At 40.0% G+C, this 25,202-nt stretch overlaps 1 protein-coding gene across 1 annotated transcript in view; it reads right to left on the bottom strand.

The window, feature by feature from the left end:
• Positions 1-12,590, bottom strand: part of LAD1 (ladinin 1) — a 35,060-nt gene extending 22,470 nt beyond the window's left edge. The window contains exon 1 of the mRNA XM_051998668.1: positions 11,925-12,590. Within this exon, the coding sequence (XP_051854628.1) occupies positions 11,925-11,962 (38 nt within the window). The 5' untranslated portion in view covers positions 11,963-12,590. The remainder of the gene's footprint in view (positions 1-11,924) is intronic.
• Between the last annotated feature and the right edge of the window lie 12,612 nt (positions 12,591-25,202).

Below are 25,202 nucleotides of genomic sequence, written 5' to 3'. Positions count from 1 at the left end.
GGATGGAGAAGGGAAGAAGGGCAAAGACACACCTAGAAGAACTAGGAAAATATCATGTTCTTGAATCTTGAAGTGTTATCCAGTAGGGGTGATCAACAGTGTGAAAAGTTGGAAAGAAGTTAAGGAGGGATGTGGACTAATGGTGGTGATGGTGAGGCCACTGGAATTGGAAATTAGGAGGTCAATGGTAATGTAAAAGAGACCAATTTTGGTAGTGATCAGGAGCCAGATTGCAAGGGTTATAGGCAGTGAAATTAAAAACAACAAAAACAACTTTTGCAAGAAGTTCAGGGAAGAAGAGATAGAAACAACAGGAAAGCTTTGATGTTTTTTAAGGGCTGGGAAGATCTTACCATGTGTGAAGACAGGGAGAAAATCAGTGTAGGAAAGACTTAAAATATAAAGAGAGAGAAAGGAAGAATCTGGGAACAAGATCTTTGAGGAACCGGGAGGGAATGAAATCAAAGAAACAAGTACAGGAATTAACTTGAATAAAGAGTAGTGATAGTTGTTTCTTTGTGATTTGAGAGGGGGACAGCACATAGTAATGCCAAGAAAATTTAAGGAATGAAGGATCAGAGACTGAGGAAACTCAAAGGCAAATGGCATCAATCACTCTTTTTTATTATGAGACTTATTCTGCAATGCACATGACCATTTCAGTATGCAAAGAACTAAGAAACAATCACCATAACTTCTTTTTTGCTTCAATTTTTTTTCTTTTTTCTTTTCTTTCTTTCTTTCTTTCTTTCTTTTTTTTTTTTTTGCAAGGCAATTAGAGTTAGGTAGTTTGCCCAGGGTCATATAGATAATAAATGGTAAGTATCTAGGGTCAGATTTAAACTCAGATCCTCCTTCCTCCAGGATTGGTGCTCTATCCACTATCCATCTAGCTGCAACCTTGCCTCAATTTTCTTATCTATAAAATAATGGTGATAACAATAGCATCTACTTCCTAAGGTTATTGTGCAAATAAAATAAGATTATATACATAAAGGACTTTGCAACCTTAAAGTGTTTTACAAATGTTAACTATTATATGAAACCATAAAATACAGTTAGATAGCTTGTTTAATGTACATTCAATTTAATGTAGTAACAATTACATTGCTTGTGCCATCTTCTGAATTTTTTCTCCTATTTATTTTAAAGATACTTTATTAAATTTTTCTTCTTTTTCCTTCCTTCCTCCCTTCTTTTTCTTTTTTTCTTATTTTTCTTCTCTCTTCCTTCTCTTCTTTGGTTCTCCTTTCCTCCTTCTTTCCCTTTTTGGTCCCTCCTTTTCCCTCCTTTCTTTTTCTTCACTTCTCCCTCCCTCCCTTCCTTCCTCCCTTCATGCCTTCTTCCTTCCTTCGTTCTTTCTTCCTTTTCTTCATTTTTCTTTCTTTCCTCCCTCTCTCCCTTCCTTCCTTGCCTCTTTCTTTCTTTCTTTCTTTCTTTCTTTCTTTCTTTCTTTCTTTCTTTCTTTCTTTCTTTCTTTCTTTCTTTCCTCAATATCAGTGAAATAAAAGAGCATTAATTGGGAGTAGGAAGTGAGAAGAAAGACTTGGAAGAGCCCCTATGGGCTATGACCTAAGGAACTGATAAGGGAATAGTAGAAGGCCTCTCCAGTATCTCTGAGGCCCTAGCTAAGATCATATGCCATGAGTTTGTAGTAGGTGAAGGCCAGTGCTTTTCCACAGCCGCTTGTTGTCTCTAATGTTGAGGAAGAGGAGAAAGCCAAAAACAAATACTATTATATTGTGCTGTGCTCACTGCCAAGAAAGGCTGCAAGAGTCCAGAGGAACAAGAGGTTACTGAGAGGTGAGCAGGCTCAAAGGAGATTTGGGAAGAGAGCCTGAATGGGGAATGGGACTTTGAAAAGCATTAGTGGGAACAGAGTGGTGAAGAGAGTACTCTGAGCAAATCAAGGTTGTGAGAAAAGGTAAAGGGACTAGCTTTCTAGGGCATGTTCAGATAGAAGATAAGGCTTGCAGAGATTAGCCAGACTATGGGAGGCTTTTCCCTGAGCCACTGACCTTAACTCTCTCAACAATCTCACCCCAATGTGTCCTAAGCCCCTGACTTTGGATTGGGGAAGAAGACTTCTTTCCTCTTGGGTAATTAGAGACTATTCTAAGACTCTTTCCCTGATGCCTTCCCTCAGCCCAGTTCTCTATCCCGTCATCTCCCCTGTCCTTGGTCAAAATGCCCATATTTTCTTTGCCATGTATTGAATTTCCTTCTCCTTCAGAATTCTTCTGATTGCCACTAGCCATGTTCCTAAAAAAATCTGAGAAGAAATCCTATTTTTTAAAAGCTGAATCACCTACAAAGTGAATTTGAGAATCTTGTTATTTGCTTCAGTGGGCTAGTGATAAAGCCTGCATCTTCTCCCCTGATGGAAGAAGTGAACTTGAGGTGCAATATACGACCAATATTGTCAGCCATGGTTGGCATATGGAATTTTTTGTTTGACTCTGCTTATTTGGTACAAATGAGAGCCTTTAAAAAATAAATTTTAGGTAGGAATTGGTTAGAGAAGGAGGATAGATGTACAAAAAAGAAAAAAAGAGTCATTGAAGTTTGGAGGTTTTTTAATTCAGGGAAGAGAAAGAAAAGCAGAACAGCTTTGAAATGATAATGAATTTATTTTATATTTTAAAACAACCTCTAAATAATAGAGACAGTTTCCTATACATTTCTTTATATATGAAAGGGCTTATATTTATTGGTCATTGTCAAATTAGAAGAATAAAAAAAATAAAAACTATGAGGCAGCAAAAATTAGAAATAAAAGAATCCTATAAGTCCATCTTTTGTAAGGTAAAGAATCTTTCTTCAAATTCAAACTGCAGGAGATGTGAGGAAAGAAAGAGACAGAAAGAGAGGGGACAGACACAGAGACAGAAAGAAAGAGAGAAAGTAGTGCATTATTCTAGGAGTAGAGTTCTAATTTGAATACTGTTGCTAATTCATTTTCAGCAGACAGTCACATTCCCTTGATATACTTTAGTTTCCACATTTGGAAAAAGAGAATTGAGCTAGGGTTCCACTAAGTATCCTTCCTTGGTATAGCTACATTACTCTAGACTTGGAGTCAGGAAAATGAGTTCAAATCCCATCAAATATTTATTAGCTATGTGACCTTGGATAAATCAGCCTTGGTTTCCTCATCTATAAAAATGAGAATATCTAGATAAAAATGAGATAATATTTTAAAGCACTTTGCAAACTTTAAATTAATATAAGTGCTAGTTAGTAATAACAGCTCAAACAACTATATAAGGGCTAGCTATTAATAATACAGATGATTAAACTGAGGCTGAGAAAGTTGAGTATCTAAGGAAAGACTTAAAACTCACATCTTAGTTATTCCAAGTCTAGCTCTGTGACCAACTGTACCATCATCATCATCATCATCATCATGTTCTTTCTATGAAAAGAATGTTATACTCTTCTGTAACAAACATATATTAAGTTTACCAAGCAATAAGGAAACAAAGACAAAAATTAAATCGTCCTTTCTCAAGAAGCTTATATTCTATCCATACATTCTTTATAAATATAGACAATCCCCCACTGTTTGTCTAAGAAAGCGTATAGCCAGACGATAACTCCCTTTTAGCATCCTAAGGACTCAGACCAAATATGAAGACCTTTTTAAGCCCCTGTATTATCTACATAACAATTTCATAATAATATAGGGGGATCAGAGCATTCCAGTTCATCTAGAGGCTCCTGTCTTCAAACAAAAAGGTTCTACTCTATGCCATAGAATCTGCCTTCAAAGTTCTCCCATTCTTCTAGGAAGGAGATATTGTAACTAAGGTTATAGTCTCCTTGGGACAAAGCTCAGTTCCTCTCCCCACTCCTTCTTGTGACAGCCAGAAAAGAGTTTCTAAGTCTAGTCTCAATCCTCTTCACTATAGTTTGAATCTATTTCTTTTTATCCATTTTAGCAGCTGGGCACAATTCATCTCATCCCCATAAAACACTTTCTATTTGAAGGGTCCTCTTGAGTTTACCAAGGGCTTTCATCCCTATTATCTATCTTTATTTCCTTACACTAACCCTGTGAGGTAAGCCATTATTTACAGTGGGCTCTGGCTGTGATATTACTGGTATAAGGAGTTCCTGGTGAGGAAATTCCTTCTATCAAACCAGATTGACAACTTCTCTGCAAAGGTAGATTCTCCAATGGATAGAATGCTGTACCTAGAGCCAGGAAGAGCTGAATTTGAATCCTGCCTTAGATATTTATTCATTGTGTTACTTAAGGCAAGCCATTTCTCCTCTTCTGGCCTCAGTTGCCTCACCTATAAAATTCAAATGATAATAATATCATCTATCTCACATGGGTTATTATAAAGAGCAAATTATAAACATGCATATATTTGTATATATGTTACATGTATATGGTATATGTTATATATATATAATATAATATAATTATGTTTTGCATATAAATTGACCCTCACAACACATATATATAATGTATACACATACATACATATATATATTTACTCTGTACATAGCTCTTTGCCACCTTTAAAGCACTATATAAATGCTATTTTTATAATCTCAGAAAGTTCACTAGAGGCACTAATGATGTATACATGCTCACCCTGCTAAGGGAGGAAGGACTTGAATCCAGGTCTTTCTAATTCCAGGGGCAGACTCTATCCACTTTTTCAAGTGGCCTTTGCAATTAATCAGCACACATGTTAATATTCCCACTTTACAGATGAGAAAACTGAGGGTCAGGGAATTGTGATATACTCAAGCTACTAAGTGTCTGAGTCTGGACTTACAAACCTAGCTGTCTGCCTCCTAGTTCAAGGATGTTTTTATCACATCGTTCCTCCTTCTTTGGACAAGTCTTCTCTTTCTATGTCCTGGAACATAGGAATTAGATAATGTTCAGCTAGACCCTGTTATTGAGTTATTTTTTTCAGTCATGTCTAATTCTTTATGACCCCATTTGGGGTTTTCTCGGCAAAGATTCTGGAGTGGTTGGCCATTTATTTCTCCAGCTTCTTTTACACATGAGGAAGCTGAGGCAAACAAGGTTGAATGACTTGCCCAATATCACATAGCCAGTAGGTGCTAAACCCCATGGCAGAGATTTATGAGCTGTTGTTTCCCATTGAGATAAAGACCACAGAAAGAACACTGGGAAATGAATGTAAACTATTTGCATTTTTGTTTTTCTTCCCAGGTTATTTTTACTTTCTGAATCCAATTCTCCCTGTGCAACAAGAGAACTGTTCGGTTCTGCAAACATATATTGTATCTAGGATAGACTGAAACATATTTAACATATATAAGACTGCCTGCCATCTAGGGGAGGAGGTGGAGGGAGGGGAAAAATCGGAACAGAAGCGAGTGCAAGGGATAATGTTGTAAAAAAATTACCCTGGTGTGGTGTTCTGTCAATAAAAAGTTATTATAAAATTAAAAAAAGAGAGATAAGGACCACATCTACATTATTTCTTTCTGCACAGGCCAAATGCTCAATAAAAACATTCCTCTAATGATGTTTTCAATACAGTTTTCAAAACTAAACAGGAACCTGAGAATTGGTACCTATCTGGGAAGAATCTTCTCCATCATCCAGCTGCTTTATTCCAGACTCAGTAACTCTTAGTTCCCTGGACTTGTCCTCTAGGGCTTTTTTCTCAGTAACCAAGCCCCTTTCTTAGGCCAACTCCTGCAAAGAGGGGTATTTCTCAGTTAGAGGTTAGTCATCCTAGGAAGGACTTTGAAAAACTGGAGAGGAGGAAGAGACCACATGAGGATTGATTTTAGGAACTGCTAATATTGAATGCAGAGAAGAAAAGATTTGAGAGGACATGAGAGTTATTTTCCAAGGACTTGAAGGGATGGTAACAGGAAAAAAGGATTAGACTGCTTCTGCTTGGCCCCAGAAAAGGGAACTAAGCATTGAATGGAAGGAGCAAGGAGGCAGATTTTGGCTCCAATGTAAGGAAAATCTTCCTAAAAACTGAAAGTATCCAAGAGTGGCAGTAGGCGGTAATAGGTTTCTCATCACTAGAGGGGATTTCGATTTGAGTTTCAGTAGGTCTAGATGACCTCTAAAGTTCCTTTCAATTATATTCTGAGACAAGGCTTCCCCTCTAGAGTAGAGGTAGCTATGTCAAGGGAAAACCATATCACTGTCCGGTAAGTCACCTTTCCCGAGACTGAGTTGGAGTAACCTCCAATGCCTCCCCCCAGGCCCTGAAAAGCCACACTTCCCACAAGCTCTCCTCCCTAAATGAAGTAACTTATTTATCCAGCCTCCTCTGGAGCCTTATATGGTGTTAGCTTCTTATTGATCAGAGCCTAAAAATGAATCACTCTGTTAGACTAGTCCTACTCATCCAGGCCCAGGACATCGGCAGCTTTCGCCCTCATATCCCTAGTCTGCTTCCATCATCCATCCAGGGATATTTGCAGGCTGATAAACACTGTTTCCCTCTATGAGAATATTAATATCTTCATTAAAAAATGGAAAAGGACCTACATGTATAAAAATATTTATAGCATGTCTTTCTATGGTAGCAAAAAAATTGGAAGTTGAGGGAGAAAGGGAGAAAAATTTGGAACTCTAATTTTGTAAAAATGAATGCTAAAAGTTTTTTATATAATTGGAAAAAATAAAATACTATCAAAAACTAATCAAAAACATGAATAACCTTGAGAATAGGAATGATCTTTTATTTGTATTTTTAGCACTTAGCAAAGAGCTTGGCACATGGTAAATATTTAATACATTGTTGTTGTTTTCAATTTATTCATCTCTCCTATATCCAGCTCTGAAATCATTGGTTCCCTTTGTCTTCTCTTTCCTTCCTAACAAGATACCAACTCCAAGAAAAAGTGTGATTCCAAGAATTCAAATAGCCATAGATATCTGAATAAAAGAAAATGGCTAAAACTTAAAAACCTTTAGAAGACTTTTTTTTGTCTTGGGAAAGTTGAAGTTATGATTGGAGGTACCCTTGGTGGATATGGAAGTGGGATCTACCTGAACAAGAGAGAGGGAGGTCAGACATCAGTATGAATTTCCAAATATTGATTACTGTAGAAAAAATTATGTTCTTCAATGTCGAGAGATACTTCTGATGTGATTCTGTAAAATAACTGCCAGATATTCAGACAGGGTAAATGTTAAAATATCTCTGAATGCCTATAAATCTCCTGCAAGTATCTGAGCTTTTAATGAAGAAGTGAAGAAAACAGAACTTCAAACAAACAATAGCAAAAACAAAACCTAATGCTGAAGAATGCTGGATAGTTGGGAAAATTCAGGTTCAAATCTAACATGAAGAGGTGATGTTAGGCAAGTCACTTAGCTCCTCAATACCACCAAGCAACTCTCTAAGATTTTCATTTGCTGAGAAGATAGCAATCTGCAAGGGCATAAGTATCTTACCTTATGCCAATGATTTGGTATTTATAAAAAATAACAAAAGATTCCTGCCTTAGTCTCACAGACTGAAACAAAGTGCTCTATCCTTGATCCCCTCCCGATAATTGGATTCCTCTTCTGAATGTTCTCTTTAATTCTGCTCAAGGTAGGGCAAGCCCTCAGAAAGCTAAATGATAGGAAATGAAGCAAAAGTAAAATGAGGATGTTTCCTTCTTTCAGACACAGTCAGGGAAGCTTTCACCCCCTTCCTGGAACTATTAAATATTTTCCCATCTACAAAGGAAAACTTTCTTGACCCCATTCTGTTGGTGGTGCTAGAGCAGAAAGCCCAGCATCCTGAGGCTGGAAGGAAACTCAGAAGTCATTTAGTCCAATATACCCTCATCCACCCCATACACACACACACACACACACACACACACACACACACACAAAACTTGTTAGTTTTTTTGTTTGTTTGTTTTTTTACAGATGGTGAAAATGAATCTTTTAAAGATTAAGTGATCCACTCAAGGCCAAAAAGTTTTAAAATAAGATGCTGTGACATTAGATTCAGACTAAAAGATTCTTGAAATCCAGTTTACTCACAGATGAAGGAGTTCAGAGCTCAAAGTACTTAAATAACTTTCTCAGGCTCACACGACTTGTAAATACCAGAATTGGGATCTTGATCTTCCTTTTCCCATTATAGTCTGCTGCCTCCTCTTAGGATCATAGAATTTTGAGAAAATTAGGTCCTTGGAGATTTTCTAAGGAGTTGAGAAAGAATCATTCCACAGACATGAGGAAAAATTCGGTTTTGGCCATCTTTAAAATGGGGGAACTTTCATCTGTATACAGAGATTCTTCAAAGTGTGTCAAGGAACACTTTTCTCAAGACTGGGGCATACTTTTTTAAGTTTAAAAAGCCAGGTTGCTGGAGGGGTGGGGGTGGAAAAAATGTCCAGTTGCAAGCACTTATTGTGAAGAAAAGCACTGGGTCACAGGAGTCAGGTACTAGGTTCTCATCTCTGCTTTGACTAGGATGTAACCTTGGCTGAGACACAAAACTTAGAAAGAAAAGGAGCTTTAGAGATTATCTAAGAGAGTTGGCAGGCTCTGCCTCTGCCATTTACTAGGTGTGTGACCACGGTAAATCACCCAATCCCTCTCGGCACCTCAGCTACATCAAGGGGCAGGGGAGCAGGGAGAGTTACTGGATGAGCTGATCTCCAAGTTTTATACATCTGGCTTAGTAGATAGAGTCCTGGGTCTGGAGTAAAAAGGCTCAAGATCCAGTTCCATCTGAGACATTTACTAAATTTGAGACCTTAATTTTCATCTGCCTCAGTTTTCTCAACTGGAAGATGGGAATAATAATAGCACCAACTGCTCCAGGTTGTTTTAAGGATCAAACGAAATAAATTTGTCAGGTGTTTAGCAAACCATATTAATGCTATTATTGTTGTTGTTGTTGTTGTTGTTACATAAGGTCACTTAAGGCTATAACATGCTGAGACTACTTCTAATGGGGCTAAAGAAGCAGGAGACCAGGAACATCTGGTTAGTAAATTAAAAGGGCTGGGCAGGGCCCAGTCTGGGAAATAAATCAGGGCAAGACTTGAGCTTCCATCACAATGTTCAGGGAAATAATTAACCCGGGGCCTGGACTGCTCTGTGCCAGCCTGTCTCACTTCCCCTTATTACCCCCCACAGCCCAACCTTAGCTTCTCTTGCCAAGGTGAGAAGGGAAGGAAGAGCAAAAGCAGAGCAAAAGGGCAACTGAAGGAGCCGGAAAAGAGAGTAAATGTCCCCTCCATCCGCAGCCAGGCCTTGATGGAACATGAGGCTGGGCTGTTCTCCCAAAAGCCACTTTCCCAAGAACACTGAATGTTCTCCCCCCTATCCAAGCCCTTCCTGCTCTGTCCCAAGGAATCTATCTTCGGCACCCATTGCCAGTATCCTGCTCAGGCTCCCCAGGAACTGGCACAAGATATTGATAAGAATATTGGCTGTGTTTGAATCCTGGTTTGCTACTTAACTTGCTGCCTATGGAAGCTTAACTAAGTCATTTAATGCTTATAGGTCTCAATCTTCTCATTTGTTTAAAAAAAAAAGAGGAAGTCAAACTCTCTAATTCAATTTTAAAAGCATTTATTAAGGTCCCCTCAATCTCTAAATCTATGATCCTATTAGCAATTAAAATCTGAAAATGTGGCCCAGCTCCTGGGTGGTTTTCCTTAGTCCTCTTCCCAAATAGGCTTGGGCTGTGGTCACACTGGCCCCACCCTCAGCCCAGCCCCACCCAGCAAAGAGCTGGGGGCCCTGAAGAACAAGAGGCTCAGGTTACGGTGATGGGTGACTCACAGATGCTTCTCACTGCTTGTTTTTTTTTTTAATACAACAAGAAGCTTCTCTCTGCTCTAGGTGTCTCACAGGGGTGATGATGGTCCATCAACAACTGCCAATGCCCAGAGGGGGCTGGCTCCAGGAGGGGACTTAATTCCTTGGGACAGGGCTAGGCAAAGTCAAGTGTAGGAACTGCTAAGCCTGCTAAAAGGAAGGGATTCCTGAGCATTAGCCACATTCTGGGGCATGGCCTTTTCATTGAAACAAATGGTAGTCTGAGAACAAACCTGAGCTCTCACTCCAACTTTAAAAGTCCCCATAAGTATGTCCTCAAGGGCTATGTGGTAGTTGGAAAAGATTGAACTCAAAGTCCTCACACCAGAACCTTGTCATGATTCTGCTACTAATTATGACCTTGGAGCATGTGACTTAATTTCTCTAGGTCTCAGTTTCCTTATCTGCAAAATGAAAAAGTTATATTAAGTAATTTTTAAGGCCCCCTCCAACTTAAAATACTAAAAATTAAAGGCTTCTACCTTAAAGAATTAGCAATTGTCCAACTGTAAAATGGAAGCAACAATACATATACTACCTATTTTGTTGAATAGGAAAATGTTTTTTCAAAGCCTTAAAGTATTATACGAATGGAAGTTATTAATATTTTTATAAATATAGTCCCACATATATAACCCAGAATGATGGAAAGACCAATGAGCCAGAAATCAGAAAAGCTGAGTGCTAGTCCTGAAAGTGTTATTAATTAGCTGTGTGAGCTGGAATAATTCCCCTGATTTATCTGGGTCTCAAGCTCCTATTTTCTTTACTGACTTGGATCTATACTTCCCCCCAATCTCCTAACATACACATCAATCTCCATCAGCCTAATTCTGGCTATCATCCTAGGATCTGAAGGACCTCAGTTCTACCTCTGATGCCATATCACTGTGTGACCTTGGACAAGTCCTTTACATTATGTAAATCTTAGTTTTCCCAGCCTTTAAATGGAAAGGAACATATATAGTTATTGATATAATTGAATTGATGGGTATTTTATATACCTTAGGAAAGAAGGTTAAGGAATCCATTGCCTGTGCTCTTTCTAATTGGAAATTCATCTAAACTTAGTCTGACCCTGACATGACTTTCATAATCAAATGTTCAAGGTTCTGAGTCCTCTTGCCCTTTCCCCAGTTACACTGAAAGCTAACCCGGAACATGAGTAAGCTTCCAATTCCAATCCAAGTGTGCCAAAGCTAAGTTCTGTTTAGGAGAGGTTGAGGAACAAAACATCTACCTCCTGATGCATACAAACGCACACACATACACACACACACACATACACACACACACACAGAGTCTCTCCTCTGGGCCATCATATGTCCTAAATAGTGGCCCTTCTCTAAGCTGTCTAGATTTTTAATTTTCATAGCATCACTGTGTTCTGGCCAGAAAATGTGAAAATGAATGGGATTAGAATCCTTGTAATGAAATACCACTTTGAAGCAAATAGAGGCCATGAAATATAAGTATCAGGTACATGGCCTTCCAACTTCCCTTCCCAAATATCCCTCTTGCATGTGTCTTTCTTTAAAAAAAAAAAAAAAAAAAACATTCAGACTACTATGTAGGAGGATGAAGTTGGCTCAGCATTCTGCAATCCCCAGCCTCTGGGGTAATAACCATATCAGGAGGGGGTGGGGGGACACAGGCTACTTGAAGAAAATCCACACTCATGTCTGGAGGACTTAAAGTTTGGGGAAAGCCCAGCTCCACTTTCCTGAAGTGAGCCTGCAAAAACTGGAAGAAGGAAGCTACAGGGGCTGAGTTAGAGTGCTAAATTTCTTAGGGTTATACATTTTACCTCCTTAAAATGAAGGGTTTGGATTAGGTCTTTAAGATCTTTCTAGCATTATCATTCTAGGATTTTTCTGATTACCCAAGCAGGACAACACAGGGTCCAGGGAGAGAAGACACCTGACCCAGTAGATTGGGTCTGACCCAGTCTGCTGGCTCCACTAATCTTTTGTCCAACTCATAATTCCCCTTCCAGATCTCTGATCAAGAAAAAAGAATAAATAAGAAGAGCCGAGGTGTTGAGGGCTTCTCCTACACCTGGAAGGAGCCAGGATTTCCTGCCCCAATCCCCCTCAGATCTCTCCCTTTCCCCTGTTCCACTCACCTTGACAGCGCTGACCAGTTCTTCCTCTTAATAGACATTGTCACTGGGGAGCTTCGTCCCACGAGCAGTACCCTCCTCCTCCTCCTCTTCCTCCTTCTATTTGGCTCCAAACACCTCCTACAGTTATCCACTCTGTGCCTTCCCTCACCTGCCCCTGGGTCCCTCCTCCTCGCACCAGCCCAGTGCCCAGGTGAATCACATGGTCCCTTATCTCACCCCTCGCGCGCTCAGACACCCCCTCTCGCTGACACTAAGGACTCCGGAGCCCAGGTCACACCTCCCCAAGCAGAGCGGCGCTGGGCTCCTTCGACCAGGGGGAGCTGTCCGGGGCCCTTGGCTCCCGTATCCTGAGGTTCCCAGGCGAGGACGGTGCGGATAGACGCCGGGGACCGAGCTGGGCTGGTTGGCCGCCCCGGGCGAGGGAGGGCGACTTCCTGCTCAGAACCAGTCGGACCAGCTGGGGCTCAGAGCTGCCTCCCCCTGCAGGTGGCGCGGGCTAATGGGGGGTGTCAGGGGAGCCGGGCTGGGGGACGAGAAACCCGAGGATCGGGGTCAAGCTGATCTCACCCGCTCAGCTCGGCTGCCGGTAAACCGACTTAGCCCAGAGAAATCCAAGAGCAGGAAGTGAAGCGGAAAAGGTAGAGTGGGTACCGTAATGTCATGTCTAAAGCACGCAGCAGCACCCCCCTTCCCCCTCCCCCCCGACACACCCTACTCTTGGCTTTAGAACCCTTTCATTGAGCGGAACATGCAAACAGTTCCCACTGCCTCCATCTAATTTAGGCTTACCAAACTATAATGAATTAAGCCACACACCAGGTAGAGAGCATAGGGTACCCTAAAATCTTTCCCCCCCTGCTCTATGAAAGATTGCCCGAAAACATCAAGAGCTTTAAGATAAGCGATGAAAATGAGAGTCAGGGAAAGATATATGATGAGGCAAACATCTTTCTCCCAGAAGAGATAACTGGGACACAGGTATCTAAAACAGCATTTGAGTCCATAGTCCTGGACTGAGAATAGGATCACAGAATGAATGTTAGAGCTAAAAAGAGCCGTAAGAAATTATTTTATTCCAACCTTTTTATTTTCATCAATGAACAGATGTCAGCCCAGAGAACAGGAAGTGACTTTCCCAATATCAAAAACAAGTAAAAGAGCAAATATTTGAACCCGGGACTTCTGGCTCCAAATTCGTGATCTAGGCCATCTCTAACACCATCTAGTGACAGTATCCTGGGTAGCTACTTTCTGCTCCATAGCAGCCTCATTTGGGGTGAATTTGGAAGCTGGGAGTAGGGAAAGTCTTATCTCCTTAAATGAGCCAGCAAGTACTGAAAAAAACTTTCTAACCTCTCAGTGAGTATAAGAAAGTAGCACAAAGAGAGGCAGTCCCAGATGCCCAAAGGCATCACTTTGTCTCTGAATCTCAGTTTCCTTATCTGGAAAAATGAGGGATTTGGAGTTGGAATGCCAGTTTTAGTGTTCTGTGATTCTGTGAAAATTGAAATCAGGTTTCAGAATAAGAAGGTGACTAGGGAGATAGGGATCCCCATGCTATATACCCTGGTTGGATTACCACTAATCAATCAATCAATAAGAATTCATTATGGATCTACTAAATGCTAGGCACTCTGCTAGGAATTAGTCCAACTAAGAGCAAGATATATAAAGATAGAAGTGAAACAATCTCTGTCCATGAAAAGTTTACATTCTGTTGAGGAGTAGATACTGGATAGGTCCTTTGCACATTAGATTGCACAGACCTAGTGTAGAAACTCTTGTATAAGACAGAGACACTGGCATGGATGCAGATTGATTTTTAAATAAACACTGCACAAATGCAGAGTCTGCTCCACTATCTTCTTCTCCAAGGAGTATCCAGAATCCCAGCTCCCTCAAGAAATCTTCCTTTAAGACATAATATGAGCTGATACAAAGTGAAGTTCATAGAATCAGGAGAATATTGTACATAGTAAAAGTAATATTGTACAGTGAGCAACTGAATGATTTAATTATTCTCAGCAATACAATGATCCTACACAATTCTAAAGGACTTATGATGAAAAAATGCTATCCACCTCTAGAGGAAAAAAAAACAACTGATAGACTATATGCAGATAGAGGCATACTTTTTAAACTTTATTTTTCTTGTCTTAGGGGCTAGGTTGTGTTTTCTTTTAGAACATGGCTATTATAGAAATATGTTTAACATTATTTCACACATATAATCTATACATTATAGATTATATATATAAATATTATAGAATATATTATATTATAGCTTGCCTTCTCAAGGAGGGGAGAGGGAAAGAGGGAAAGAGCATTTTAAAAAAAAAAAGCAAATGTCAAACTTTTTTTTTTAACTTGTGATTGAGAAAAAGAAAAAAAAGAAATTTTCCTGTACTGTTAGGAATGACTCACTTCCTTTCTCTGGGCTTCTGCTGCCTTTTCTGTCAAAGGGAAGGGTTGGATTATGTCAGTGATTTCCACCTTTTTTTTTTTTTTTTGAATGAAGACATTTTTTTCAATGACAAAAAATTTCTCAGCATCCCCCTCCCCATCATGATAGCAACTGTTCTATCTATAACTATAGACTGAGAGGGTACATGATGAGAAAAAATTACTATAAGATTAGTTTTTGTGTTGTATTCCTCATATCAGCCACTATATGCATTGGAAAAATAGATATATAAATGAGAAATTCTGTTTATTTAGAATAATATGCAATAGGGCTGGACAGGCCAATAGGATCCCAGTTTTCTAGAATGATTATACATCACTATTCTTCCTCAGTCACATTGTTTCAATGAAACTGTCTTACTTGCTGTTCCTTATCCTTCTTCTGTCTCTTCCTTTGTATATATGGTCTGTTTCCCATGCATGGAGTGCTCTTCCTTCCCTATCTCCATCTCTCAGAAACCCTAGTTTCATTCAAAGATTAGTTCAAGTGCTAATTTACTCCCTAAAGTCTTTCCTGACTCCCTCCTCATTTATGGTGCCTACCCTATTTAGATCCTTAAAGTGAAGGACTCATTTTTGTCTTTGCATCTCTAGCACCTGGGACAGTGCCAGAAATAAAGTAGATACTTAGTAAATACTTGTTGATTTCTTACTTAAAAGGTGACTCGTTTTAGCCTAAATGTAATGGCCTGGAGCCTCTGCATTCTTTTCCCCTGTACAGGACTAAAAGACTTGTTTAAAAAAAAAAATCCAGAATTGGAAGGGAACATTGATTATTTTATCCAATCCCTTTATTTTGCAAAAGAGAAAACTGAGACCTAAATTAAGTGACTTCCTCAGAGTCACACAGATAAGCAATTCAATGCAATTCATCAAGCTCCTATATTTCATACCCTGTGCTAGACTTTAGAAATACAAAGACAAAGAAAACAGTCTGTTTCCTCAAGGAGCTTACATGGGGAAAAGACAAAAATTCCTATATATGGGGCAGCTAGGTGATGCAGTGGATAGAGCACCAGCCTTGAAGTCAGGAGGACCTGAGTTCAAATCTAGTCTCAGACACTTAATACTTCCTGTGTTAGCTGTGTGACTCTGGGCAGATCACTTAACCCCAATTGCCTCAACAACAACAACAAAAAAACCCAAAAAAATCCTATATATGTACTATATGTGTATATATAGCATAAAATATGCAATATGCATCTATAATATGCTATATAAATATATAATTTTAATAATTTATCTTAAATGTCTATATAATAATTTTGGAAAGATAGGAACAGAACCAACAAGTAGAAGGATCAGGAAAATCAGGCTGAGGGGAGTATTCTGGGGCTTCCTTGAAGGGGAGTAGACAGTGGAGAAAGCAGAGCCAGGGCTCTTCTCATCTATCACTGGTAGTGGTGATAGAGTTAAGTTTTAGCTAACCACTATGCTAAGTTTTGGGCTTATTTAGTGGACTAGCTTCAGGTAGAGGGAGCAGTGGGCAGTGTAAGACACCATTAAAGAAGAGATAGTTGCCTTCATGCATATGACCTTCAATAGAAACTGAGCTTTTTTTGTACTTTAAGGAGGGCCTGGAGTGCTGGACCAAAGGCTAACTACTCTGTTCAAAAGAAATATTCTATGAATGTGCCTTATCCCTTCTCAGAAGATGATCTCATTTTGATTATGGGAGTCTGACTTGAGTGTGATGAATGAATAAAAAAATTTGCTTTGTTCAAAGCCAAATGCCTAACCCCTGGGTGGTGGCTCTGGTTGTTGTCCTTTGTAGACAAAGAAAACCAAAATGACATCCCTATGTTGGGGTCACTGTGTCTGATTAGACCAATATGAGCTTGGAAGGTTCTACCTCAGATCAGACACAAATCGTTCATGTGAACATTTAGAAAACTGGTATTCAAATAGAAAAATGAGACAATCCCTGTTTTCAAAAATCTTGCTTTCTAATGTGGTTTAGAGACAGAAACAGAAAGACCCAGTGTTTCTTAGGGGACAGCAACTAGGTAGATAACAGTGGATCTTCTTTAGCATCATTTGCTTTGATAAATTCATACCCATTCATTTGACTGTGCTAAGGACTTTGAGGATGAGAACTTTATTATCTGGATGTTTAGTACCTGTGATTGAAAGATATATTTGCATTTTGAGGCAGGGACTACACCTTAAAATTTTGTATCTGTCAAACTGTCCATCCTAAATCCAGGCATATCACAGGTACTCAGTAAATACTTGTGAAAGATTGAAATTGAGAATGGAGAGAAGACACAGTGAAACACATACACACACATCCCTCCTCAAAGTTGCCATCATGGTATTACTACAAAGAAAGGAATCTGGGGCAGGAATAGGTACGAGGTAGCAGGTTTCACTCCACATGAACATAAGCATGATCTGAAGGCCTAATTCACTGTCTCCCTCCCTCTACTTCTGCCTAGATCTAAAGGAATTTTAAAAATTTAGCCCAAATTCTTCCTTGGGCTACCTGATTTTTCTTATCATACTGGGAGCTCCCAGGCCACAAATTACTTGGAACCCAAGCCAAGGGACATGCCAGCTGGGACTCAGCTGTGTCCCACAAGGAAGGACCCTTGAAATCTCATCCTTTTTACTGATCAGTCTACAGGGTATGAAATCAGATGGGAGATTCCAACAAAGGGTCAATTGGGGTGGCATTTATTACTGGGGATTTCCAAGCCAAATCCAGGGACTTTTGAGATCTTCAAGATAATCTCTGATCATCTTTGCTTTGTAATCTATGTTTTAAAGAGCATTTGTCCACAAAGAGGGTCTGAGTCAGGTTCTAGGGGCCATATCCCTTTCATGCTGCCTCCATTCAAGCCATCTCCCCTCTATCCCCTCTCACCAGAACTTTAGACTGTCCTTGGGATGCTAAGTTCAGATATATGAGTGTTTACTTTATGTTGCCCTGAACAATGATCTCCATGACACTTGGCAGCCATAGCCACACCATGTTACTATCCCTCCTATATTCAAAGTATCACTTTTGTATTGTCTTCCCTCATTAGAATATAAGCTGCTTGAGGGAAGAGATTTGCTTATATTTGAATTTCCATTGCTTAGTACAATTCCTGGCATATAATGCCCAATAAAAGTTCTATCTATCTCTCATCTCTCTATCTCTCTATCTACCTATCTATCATCTAGCTAACTAGCTATTTGTCTTCATCTCTCTATATTTATCCATCTATATCTACATGTCTATAGTACCGATTTATCTATCTCTGTTTGTATATCTATATTGCTGAGCTGAGATCCTGTTGCTTTATGAGGTCCTGGATTCTGGACTCCCTACTTCCACTTTCCCTGGCAAGGGAACAGTTCTCTTTTCTCCTAGGCCTGCCAGGAAATGAGCTAGAATGGAGAGCTAGGGAGATCCCACTGGTGTCATATCCAAAACAAACTAACACATACACAGAGACTCACACATACATCTATAAATTTGTTCACAGATAAACTTAACAACATATATACACACATATATACATACACAATATGTATACATATATGTGTGTATTCATCTATATGTATATTTATGTTTTATAAATGTTTTTATAAATTGTTTTATAAATGTGTTTATAGCCCCAACTGATAAATGGTCAAAGGATATGAACAATTTTCAGATGAAGAAATTAAAGCCAAATATGAAAAAATGCTCTAAATCACTATTGATTAAAGAAATGAAAATTAAAACAACTCTGAAATATCACCTCACACCTCTTAGGTTGGCTAAAATAACAGAAAAAGATAAAGATAAATGAAGGAAGGGATGTAGTAAAACTGGGACCCTAATGCACTGTTGGTGGAGTTGTGAAATGGTCCAACCATTCTTGAAAGTAATTTAAAACTATGCCCACAGGCTATAAAACTATGCCTACTCTTTGATTCAGCAGAGCTGCTTGTGGTTCTGTATCCCAAGGAAATCATTTATGCAAAAATGTTTGTAGCAGCTCTTTTTGTAGTGACAAAGAATTAGAAAATGAATAGATGCCCATCAATTGGGGAATGACTGAATAAGTTATAGTATATGGAAATAATGGAATATTATCGTTCTATTAAAAATTATGAAAAGGTAATTTTTTAAAAGCCTGGAAAGATTTATACAAACTGATGCTGAGCGAAACAAGTAGAACCAGGAATACAGTGTATACAATAATAAGATTGTGTGATGATCAACTATGAAGGACTTGGTTCTTCTCAACAATTCAGTGATCCAAGGCAATCCCAATAAATTTTGGATAGAAAACACCATCTACATCCAGAGAGAGAACTATGGAGAATGATTGTGAATCAACACATGCCATTTTCACTTTTTTTCCTTTTTCTTCTGTATTTTTTTCTCTTATGGTTTTCCCCTTTTGTTCTGATTTTTCTCTCCTTATAGGATTCATAAAGAAATATGTATCTAAAAATTAATGTACATGTGTAAACAGAAAAAAGAAAACAATTTTTAAAGTAAAAATAAATAAATATGTGGATATAGTCACAAAACATACAGGTATGAATATATAACAGCATAGTTATTTGCATTTAAATTCTCTAAGCTACAAGTAACTGGGATTGGCTACATTAAGAAGGGTTAGAAAGACTTTGGCAGATACAAAAGACGTGATTCATGGGAGAAACAATTCCTACCTGTTGGACTGATAGTTTTTTGACTCTCAGTCTCAAACTGGGCTCAAATCAGTTTTCTCACCCAAATCTTCTGAATATAGTCAACTTGGAGTTACATATAAAACACACAAAGGTGCCGATAGGATACTTTGTTCAGTGGCAATGTGTTAGAGTTCTGGCCCAACATAGATGAAGCCAGGAGAAAGGGCCAACAAGATTCCTGCTGTCCGGAGTGGGCTGGTAAGAGAGACTAGTTCATATCACCCATGCCAGGCAGAGATGCTACATTAGCACCAGGGGTGCTAATGAATACTGGGCTAGGGATTCAGCTACCTGTACTCTTGGCTGAGGGGATAAAGGTGAACTCTCCAACCTGTATCCCACTTTCCCTTTCAGAAGTCCTCAATCAGTCATTGTAATGAAGTCAAAAGAACACTGGGCCAACTACTTAAGAAAACAAGGTTCCAGATTCCAGTTATAATAGTATTGTTGGTCATTGGTCAAATTGCTGACATTCTCTGAGTCCCAGTTTCCTCATCTGTAAGGTGAAAGGGGTTTCTAAAGTCCCTTAAAGCTATAAAATTTTATGAGTCTTAGAATACTCCTTGGAATCTTCACCTGCTCAAAGGGAGTTGAATGATTAAGGTGCTATGGAAAAGTGCTCTGCTGGGGGTAGGAAGGAAAGCTGCTCCCTGAACTGGTCCCCAGGGCTCTGCAGTCTGGTCATCCACCTGGAACAAGGTTGACCCGTAGGCTGACCTGAGCCATGCAGAGAATCTAGCTCCCTCCGTGGGGGGCCATCAGAGCTAATGTTTAACTCCCCACTCCCTCATCTGGCTCAGCACTTTAGCCCCAGTTTCCGGAGAACAGCCCTACCCAGCCCTGCCCTGCCATATACTATACTCCCAGGGTGAGACTTCCCCCTATGGTAGTGGAGTATGGACTCAGATAGGAGGCTCTATACAGCAGAGACAAGAGGTAGCTGTCATCCCAATGTTAGATGTTCTCCCCAAGGGCTTAGCTTCTGGAGTTATATATACCCAGTCTGCCCTGGGATGACTGACTGTCTTACTCTGCTCCTGCCAATGAGAAGCATCCCAAGTATGCTCCACCCTCCAGCAACAATGGAGCCCTGCCTGGTGAACTATTGTCAGCCAAAGAACAAACTCCCTGAGAAGCCTCCATCCGTGCTCTGAACTTTATAGTATCAAGAGTAAAGGTACAAGCTTGACTCATTCACACACATTGCTTGTATATCCTCTGTAGCTTATGTTTTTCTCTCAAAATACAGAAGGTTTTCCAAGTCCTCATTCCCCACCCTTTTTTTTCTTCCTAATTCCTCAAGAGGTTCAAGAGGGAAGGGTGTTGCATTTGGAAATCAACTGTTCCTTGTTCCCTGATTCTGCCACTTACCACATGGGTATGCTTGGGCAAGTCAACTCTCCTAGGGATTAAACTAAATTCTCACAAGTCCTTACCAACTCTACATTTGTTGTACTGTTGTTCTTTGCCTACAAAACTTACTGATGGAAGCCGGGTTCCAGGCTGATCAGGTAAAAATTTCCTGCCAGAAAAGAGCCAGGTTTCTATTTTGTATTCATGATTAGATTTGAAAGCTAAGTGATTGCTTTGTGACGACTAATGAGAAATGTATAAAAGAGAATAAATATATTCGCAGAGTCGTCCAATCCAGCCCTCTGTCTCCACTTAGGTTTCCATGTAAATCATCCCATAAAACTATCAGTCCTACCTCTAAGAACTCTTAGATAGTAATTCTATCCTTTCCTTCCCATTTCCAGAGCTTTATGAATTATTTTCCAATAGAACATAAGTTTTTTTTGAAAGCAGAGGATATTTAAATCTCGTGTCTAGCAGAGTTCCTGGTTCACTGTCAGCATTTCATGAATATCTATCGATGGATTGATCATCTAGCTTGGATTGCTCTCAATGCATCTAAAACCCACCTGATCATCCTTCTGCTTTCCCAGGGGATGCAACATTATATTCAATTTTACAAACATTTGCCAAGTACCTATTATCTGTCAGACCTTGTGCTAAATTGTACTAAAAACCAAAGAGGAAAAGTCTCTGCCCTCAAGGAGCTTACATTCAACTAATAGATTCAATACAATCCTGCTGGGAGACAGAAAGTGACAACAGATGACCTCAGGAATACCTTTCGATGGGGCCCATCAGGGCTGAGATTCTCAGAGGGTTAGGCTGAGAGAGCTGTTTCCATCTGTCTATTTGGATTGGCTTCTCCCTCAGTCCCTCCCTGCCTCCCACAGCCGCAGGCCTGGGGCCCTGTGTTTACCAGGTGTTTGCCTTAACTCCAACCCACAGATTGTCCTCTTAGCCTTTATATGGCAGGGTGGAGGCTGCAATCTGCCAGGGTCCCCCGATTAATGGGCTAGACTGGCAAGACTGAGATTTGGCTTTTGTGTTTGGGGCTGGGCCCTAATAAAAAAAGGCAGTACCTAGAAGAAAAGCAAAGATAAGGTAGGAGAAGGCTATTCCCTGGACCCAGGCCAGCAGGGTGGGTCTAAGTGAGGAGGGGTGGGTTTCTGTGGCCAGTTGGGCATAGAGCCCAAACTCCATCCTCTGTTGGGTTTACCAAGCTCAACAGGTTTTCCAGCTTCTTCCTCTGTGTATATATGTATGTATGTTTATGTCTGTGAGAGAGAGACAGAAACAGAGAATGATACAGAGAGATAGGCAGAGAGGGTGGGGTGGGAGAGAGAGACAGAGAAACACAGACACAGAGACAGAGAGGAAGACAGAGAAAAAGAGACAGAGTCAAAGACAGAAAGAGAGAATTCTGGGATATATATCTCCCATGTCCAGCCCAATGAGTTGTTGTGTCATGTCACCAATCTTAACAAAACGAAATGACTTTCCTTTATAGTAACATCTAGGTCCATCCTCAGGGACCAGGCCATAGTGGAAAGTGTCCTCAAGGCTCTGGGGGGTGAATACCCCACTGTCCCTCTGGGGGACCCTGGTCCTGTCCCGCCAAAAGCCTTTACAGGAGTTCACAGGCTTCTCTGTCTTGGATGGTAGGTTCTGCCCTGAGGAGCCTGAGCCCTGCCCTTTGTACCTGCATTCTCTCCTGGCTTTAATAACTGAAAATGCTCTAAGGAAAAGAGAGTAGAGCTGGGGCCAGTACATTTTTAGTTTCAGGAGAGGGAATAAGAAGTCAGACCAATTCAGGCAGTATGGTCTCTCATTTGCTATCACTGTCTGTGGAACCTGAGGGTGGCCAACAAGCTTTAGAAAGCAGACACAGATCAGGGAATAGCCAGTTCCAACTGGGGCCAGTGTCAAGAGTTGTCACATCCTGCCTGGATTTCATCTGGGGACTTTGGTCCCTCTAATCAGATGTCCCATTTTTTGTCCTGAGAGGTAGGCTCCTCTGCTTTCTCCTTTCCTTGTCAATTCTCTTCCAGACATGGGAAAGAGGACTCAACTAACTATCTAGGTAGATTACAGGGAGAAGAGGATCTATAGTTGGATGGCATCAGGAGGGTGAGAGGGTCTTTGCCCATAGGTGGAACCTCCAAGCCTCTCAGGTCTAGTAAAAAATGAGAAGCTACTGAAAATAGTGAAGTCTTAGGAGGTTAAAAGAGGGAATAGAATGTGAAGGGGAAAGAATAAGGGTCAAAAAAGGGATACAGATGAGAGCACTGGCTAAGATTGAGGAAAGGGAGTTTAAAAAAGAAAAAAAGGAAAAAAGTCCACTATTCAGAGTGGGAAATACAGCTTGTATTGTGATTATGGCAGGAGCCACCTGGTGACAACAATGAGAACTGCAACGTCTGCTCTTGGATAAACAGTGGTCCCAGATACTTAAATTTTATAGAATGGAAGAGTTAACAAGGACTTCAGAGGCAATCTAATAAATTTATACCCGGACACGAATTCCTTTCAATACATACAATGACAAGTGAGCATGCAGTCACTGATTAAAGATATCCATTGATAAAGGACCCACAGCCTATTGAGGCAGCTCATTAAACTTCGGGACAACTCAATTTGTTCAAAGATTTTTCCACAGATAGAGATTTAATCAGCCTCTCTGCAACTGCTACCCATTACAATTTAGAAAAGAATTCAATGGGAAAAAATTCAATTTACAAAAATTTACTTCGCTAATGTTTCTGTAACACACTGATTCCATAAAGAGATGTATACCTATATAAACAGTTAAGTCCAAGTCAACCTGTGGTTTGATTCAGATTAGGTGAGAAGCAGTCAAATCCAGTTACCCTCAGATAAGGGAGGTGGTAGAAGGTTGTCACCAGGCAGGGGAAGGGCAGAAATGGAGCCTGGCTGGGTCATAAAGAGGAAATCACTACCCCCTTTCCACTTGTGGACAGTCCTAAATTCTAAGTAATTTTTCCTAACACTTAGTCAATATCTCTGTAACTGCCACCCACTGATTCCACCCATTGTCTCTAGTTTTGTGGTCTTGGATCAAGCAAAACCTGTCTAATCCTTTTTCCACAAGACAGAAATAGGAAGTAAAAATCAGAATAAAGGACAGCAAGGAATGTTCAGTGGTCTTTCATCTAATTTTTATCCTCAAAATATAAGCTCAAAGTAGGACTGCCCGCAGAGAAATTGAAGTTACAATTGAATAGCCCAGAACCACCAGAGAGAGCTGAGTCTGGATTGGATTTTCTCATTCCTGAAGGAAAAGACATGGCAAATGGGGATAGAAAGCCTTTGATAGATTATCAGGATGATCAGGCTTGGGGGAAAGGAGTTATAGGTCTGTTTTATGAGATGAGTATTAAACTAAAAATGGGGAAGAAGAGGGAGCACTGCATACCACCAGTTCTGGAATATCATTTCTCATCATACTACTGGTACATTTAGTTACTGAGCACAGCTTTTAGGATCAGAATACCATTAATAGTTTGATAATGTAGGGGGGATATTCTGTGTGATGTCACAAGGGGGCTAAGTATGGTGCAGTAGTACAGAGAATACTGATCTTCAAGTCAGGAGCCCAGATTCCTAATATCCAAGGGAATGCCAAAGTCCCCTTGGATATTTAATTGTTTGTAACCTTAGGCAATTCACTACACCATTCTTAGTCCTTATCCACAAAATAAAGTTGATAATAGTCATCCTACCACACAAGATTATAATGGGTTAAGTGATTTGTAAACACACAAGTCAGTCAATCAATCTCTCTGACTCTCAACTTTTCTTGTTTATAAAATGGGAAAATGGGTGAGGGTAGATAATCACAGAAATACAGGGTTTAAAAGACCTAAGAGGTCACCCAATCCAGTCCATGTCTGAACCATCATGCCCGAACCATCGTGCTCTCAACAACACCCTTAACAAGTGGTCCTTCCTGTGAAGATCTCTCCCGTTCCACTTCTGGACAATTTTAAATGCTTAGTGATTTTCAGTCACATTTCACCAAAATTGCCTCTGCCACTGCCACCCATTGTTTCTAATTCTGTGGTCTTGGGCCAGGTGGAACAAGTCTAATCTTGTGGATGACCTACAAGAAAGCCAACCCTTCAAATAATTAATGACAGCTATTATGTAGCCCCCCACCACCATGACTAGCATCCTCTGCTTAACAATGTTCTTCCTAAAATGTAGCACACAGTACTGAACCCTATACTCCAGATATGATATTTATGGTATTACTATTCCCCTTACACAGATAAGGAAACCGAAGCTTCCTGAAGTCAGTGGGCTACCTCGAAGCAGAGGTGAGACTAGAACCCATGACTCTTAACTCAAATCTGTTTCTTATCTAGCTTTGCAAATTCTATGGGAAAGCTTTTCTGGGGAAACTGACAGTGTAAGTTGCTGGGGAGTTAGAAAAGTCAAAAAGCCTTCTCCCATCCCAGGTTCCCAAGTCACTGTACCATAAATCCATCTTAACTGAAAAGTCCTCAGCAAAATCAATGAATTTTTCAGTTTTAATTCCTAGAAAATATAATGTGATTGTGGCAGTGATACTGAGAGATGATCTCAAAAGCTATTACGGTTTTAATTCCTTCTCAGAAAAGTGAAGATTTCCCTTTAGATCATAAATTATAAGTTCCTCTATTCCTGGGAGGAAGATGGAGAGAAATAGCCTTACCCCCACAACCTCACCAAATGTCTTCCCTTCTACCCTCCCCCCCATATAAATCATTAGAGTCCTCAAAA

The sequence above is a fragment of the Antechinus flavipes genome, chromosome 4 (genome assembly GCF_016432865.1).
Source record: "Antechinus flavipes isolate AdamAnt ecotype Samford, QLD, Australia chromosome 4, AdamAnt_v2, whole genome shotgun sequence".
In the NCBI taxonomy this organism is placed as follows: Eukaryota; Metazoa; Chordata; class Mammalia; order Dasyuromorphia; family Dasyuridae; genus Antechinus; species Antechinus flavipes.
This window is presented reverse-complemented; position numbering and strand designations above follow the sequence as displayed.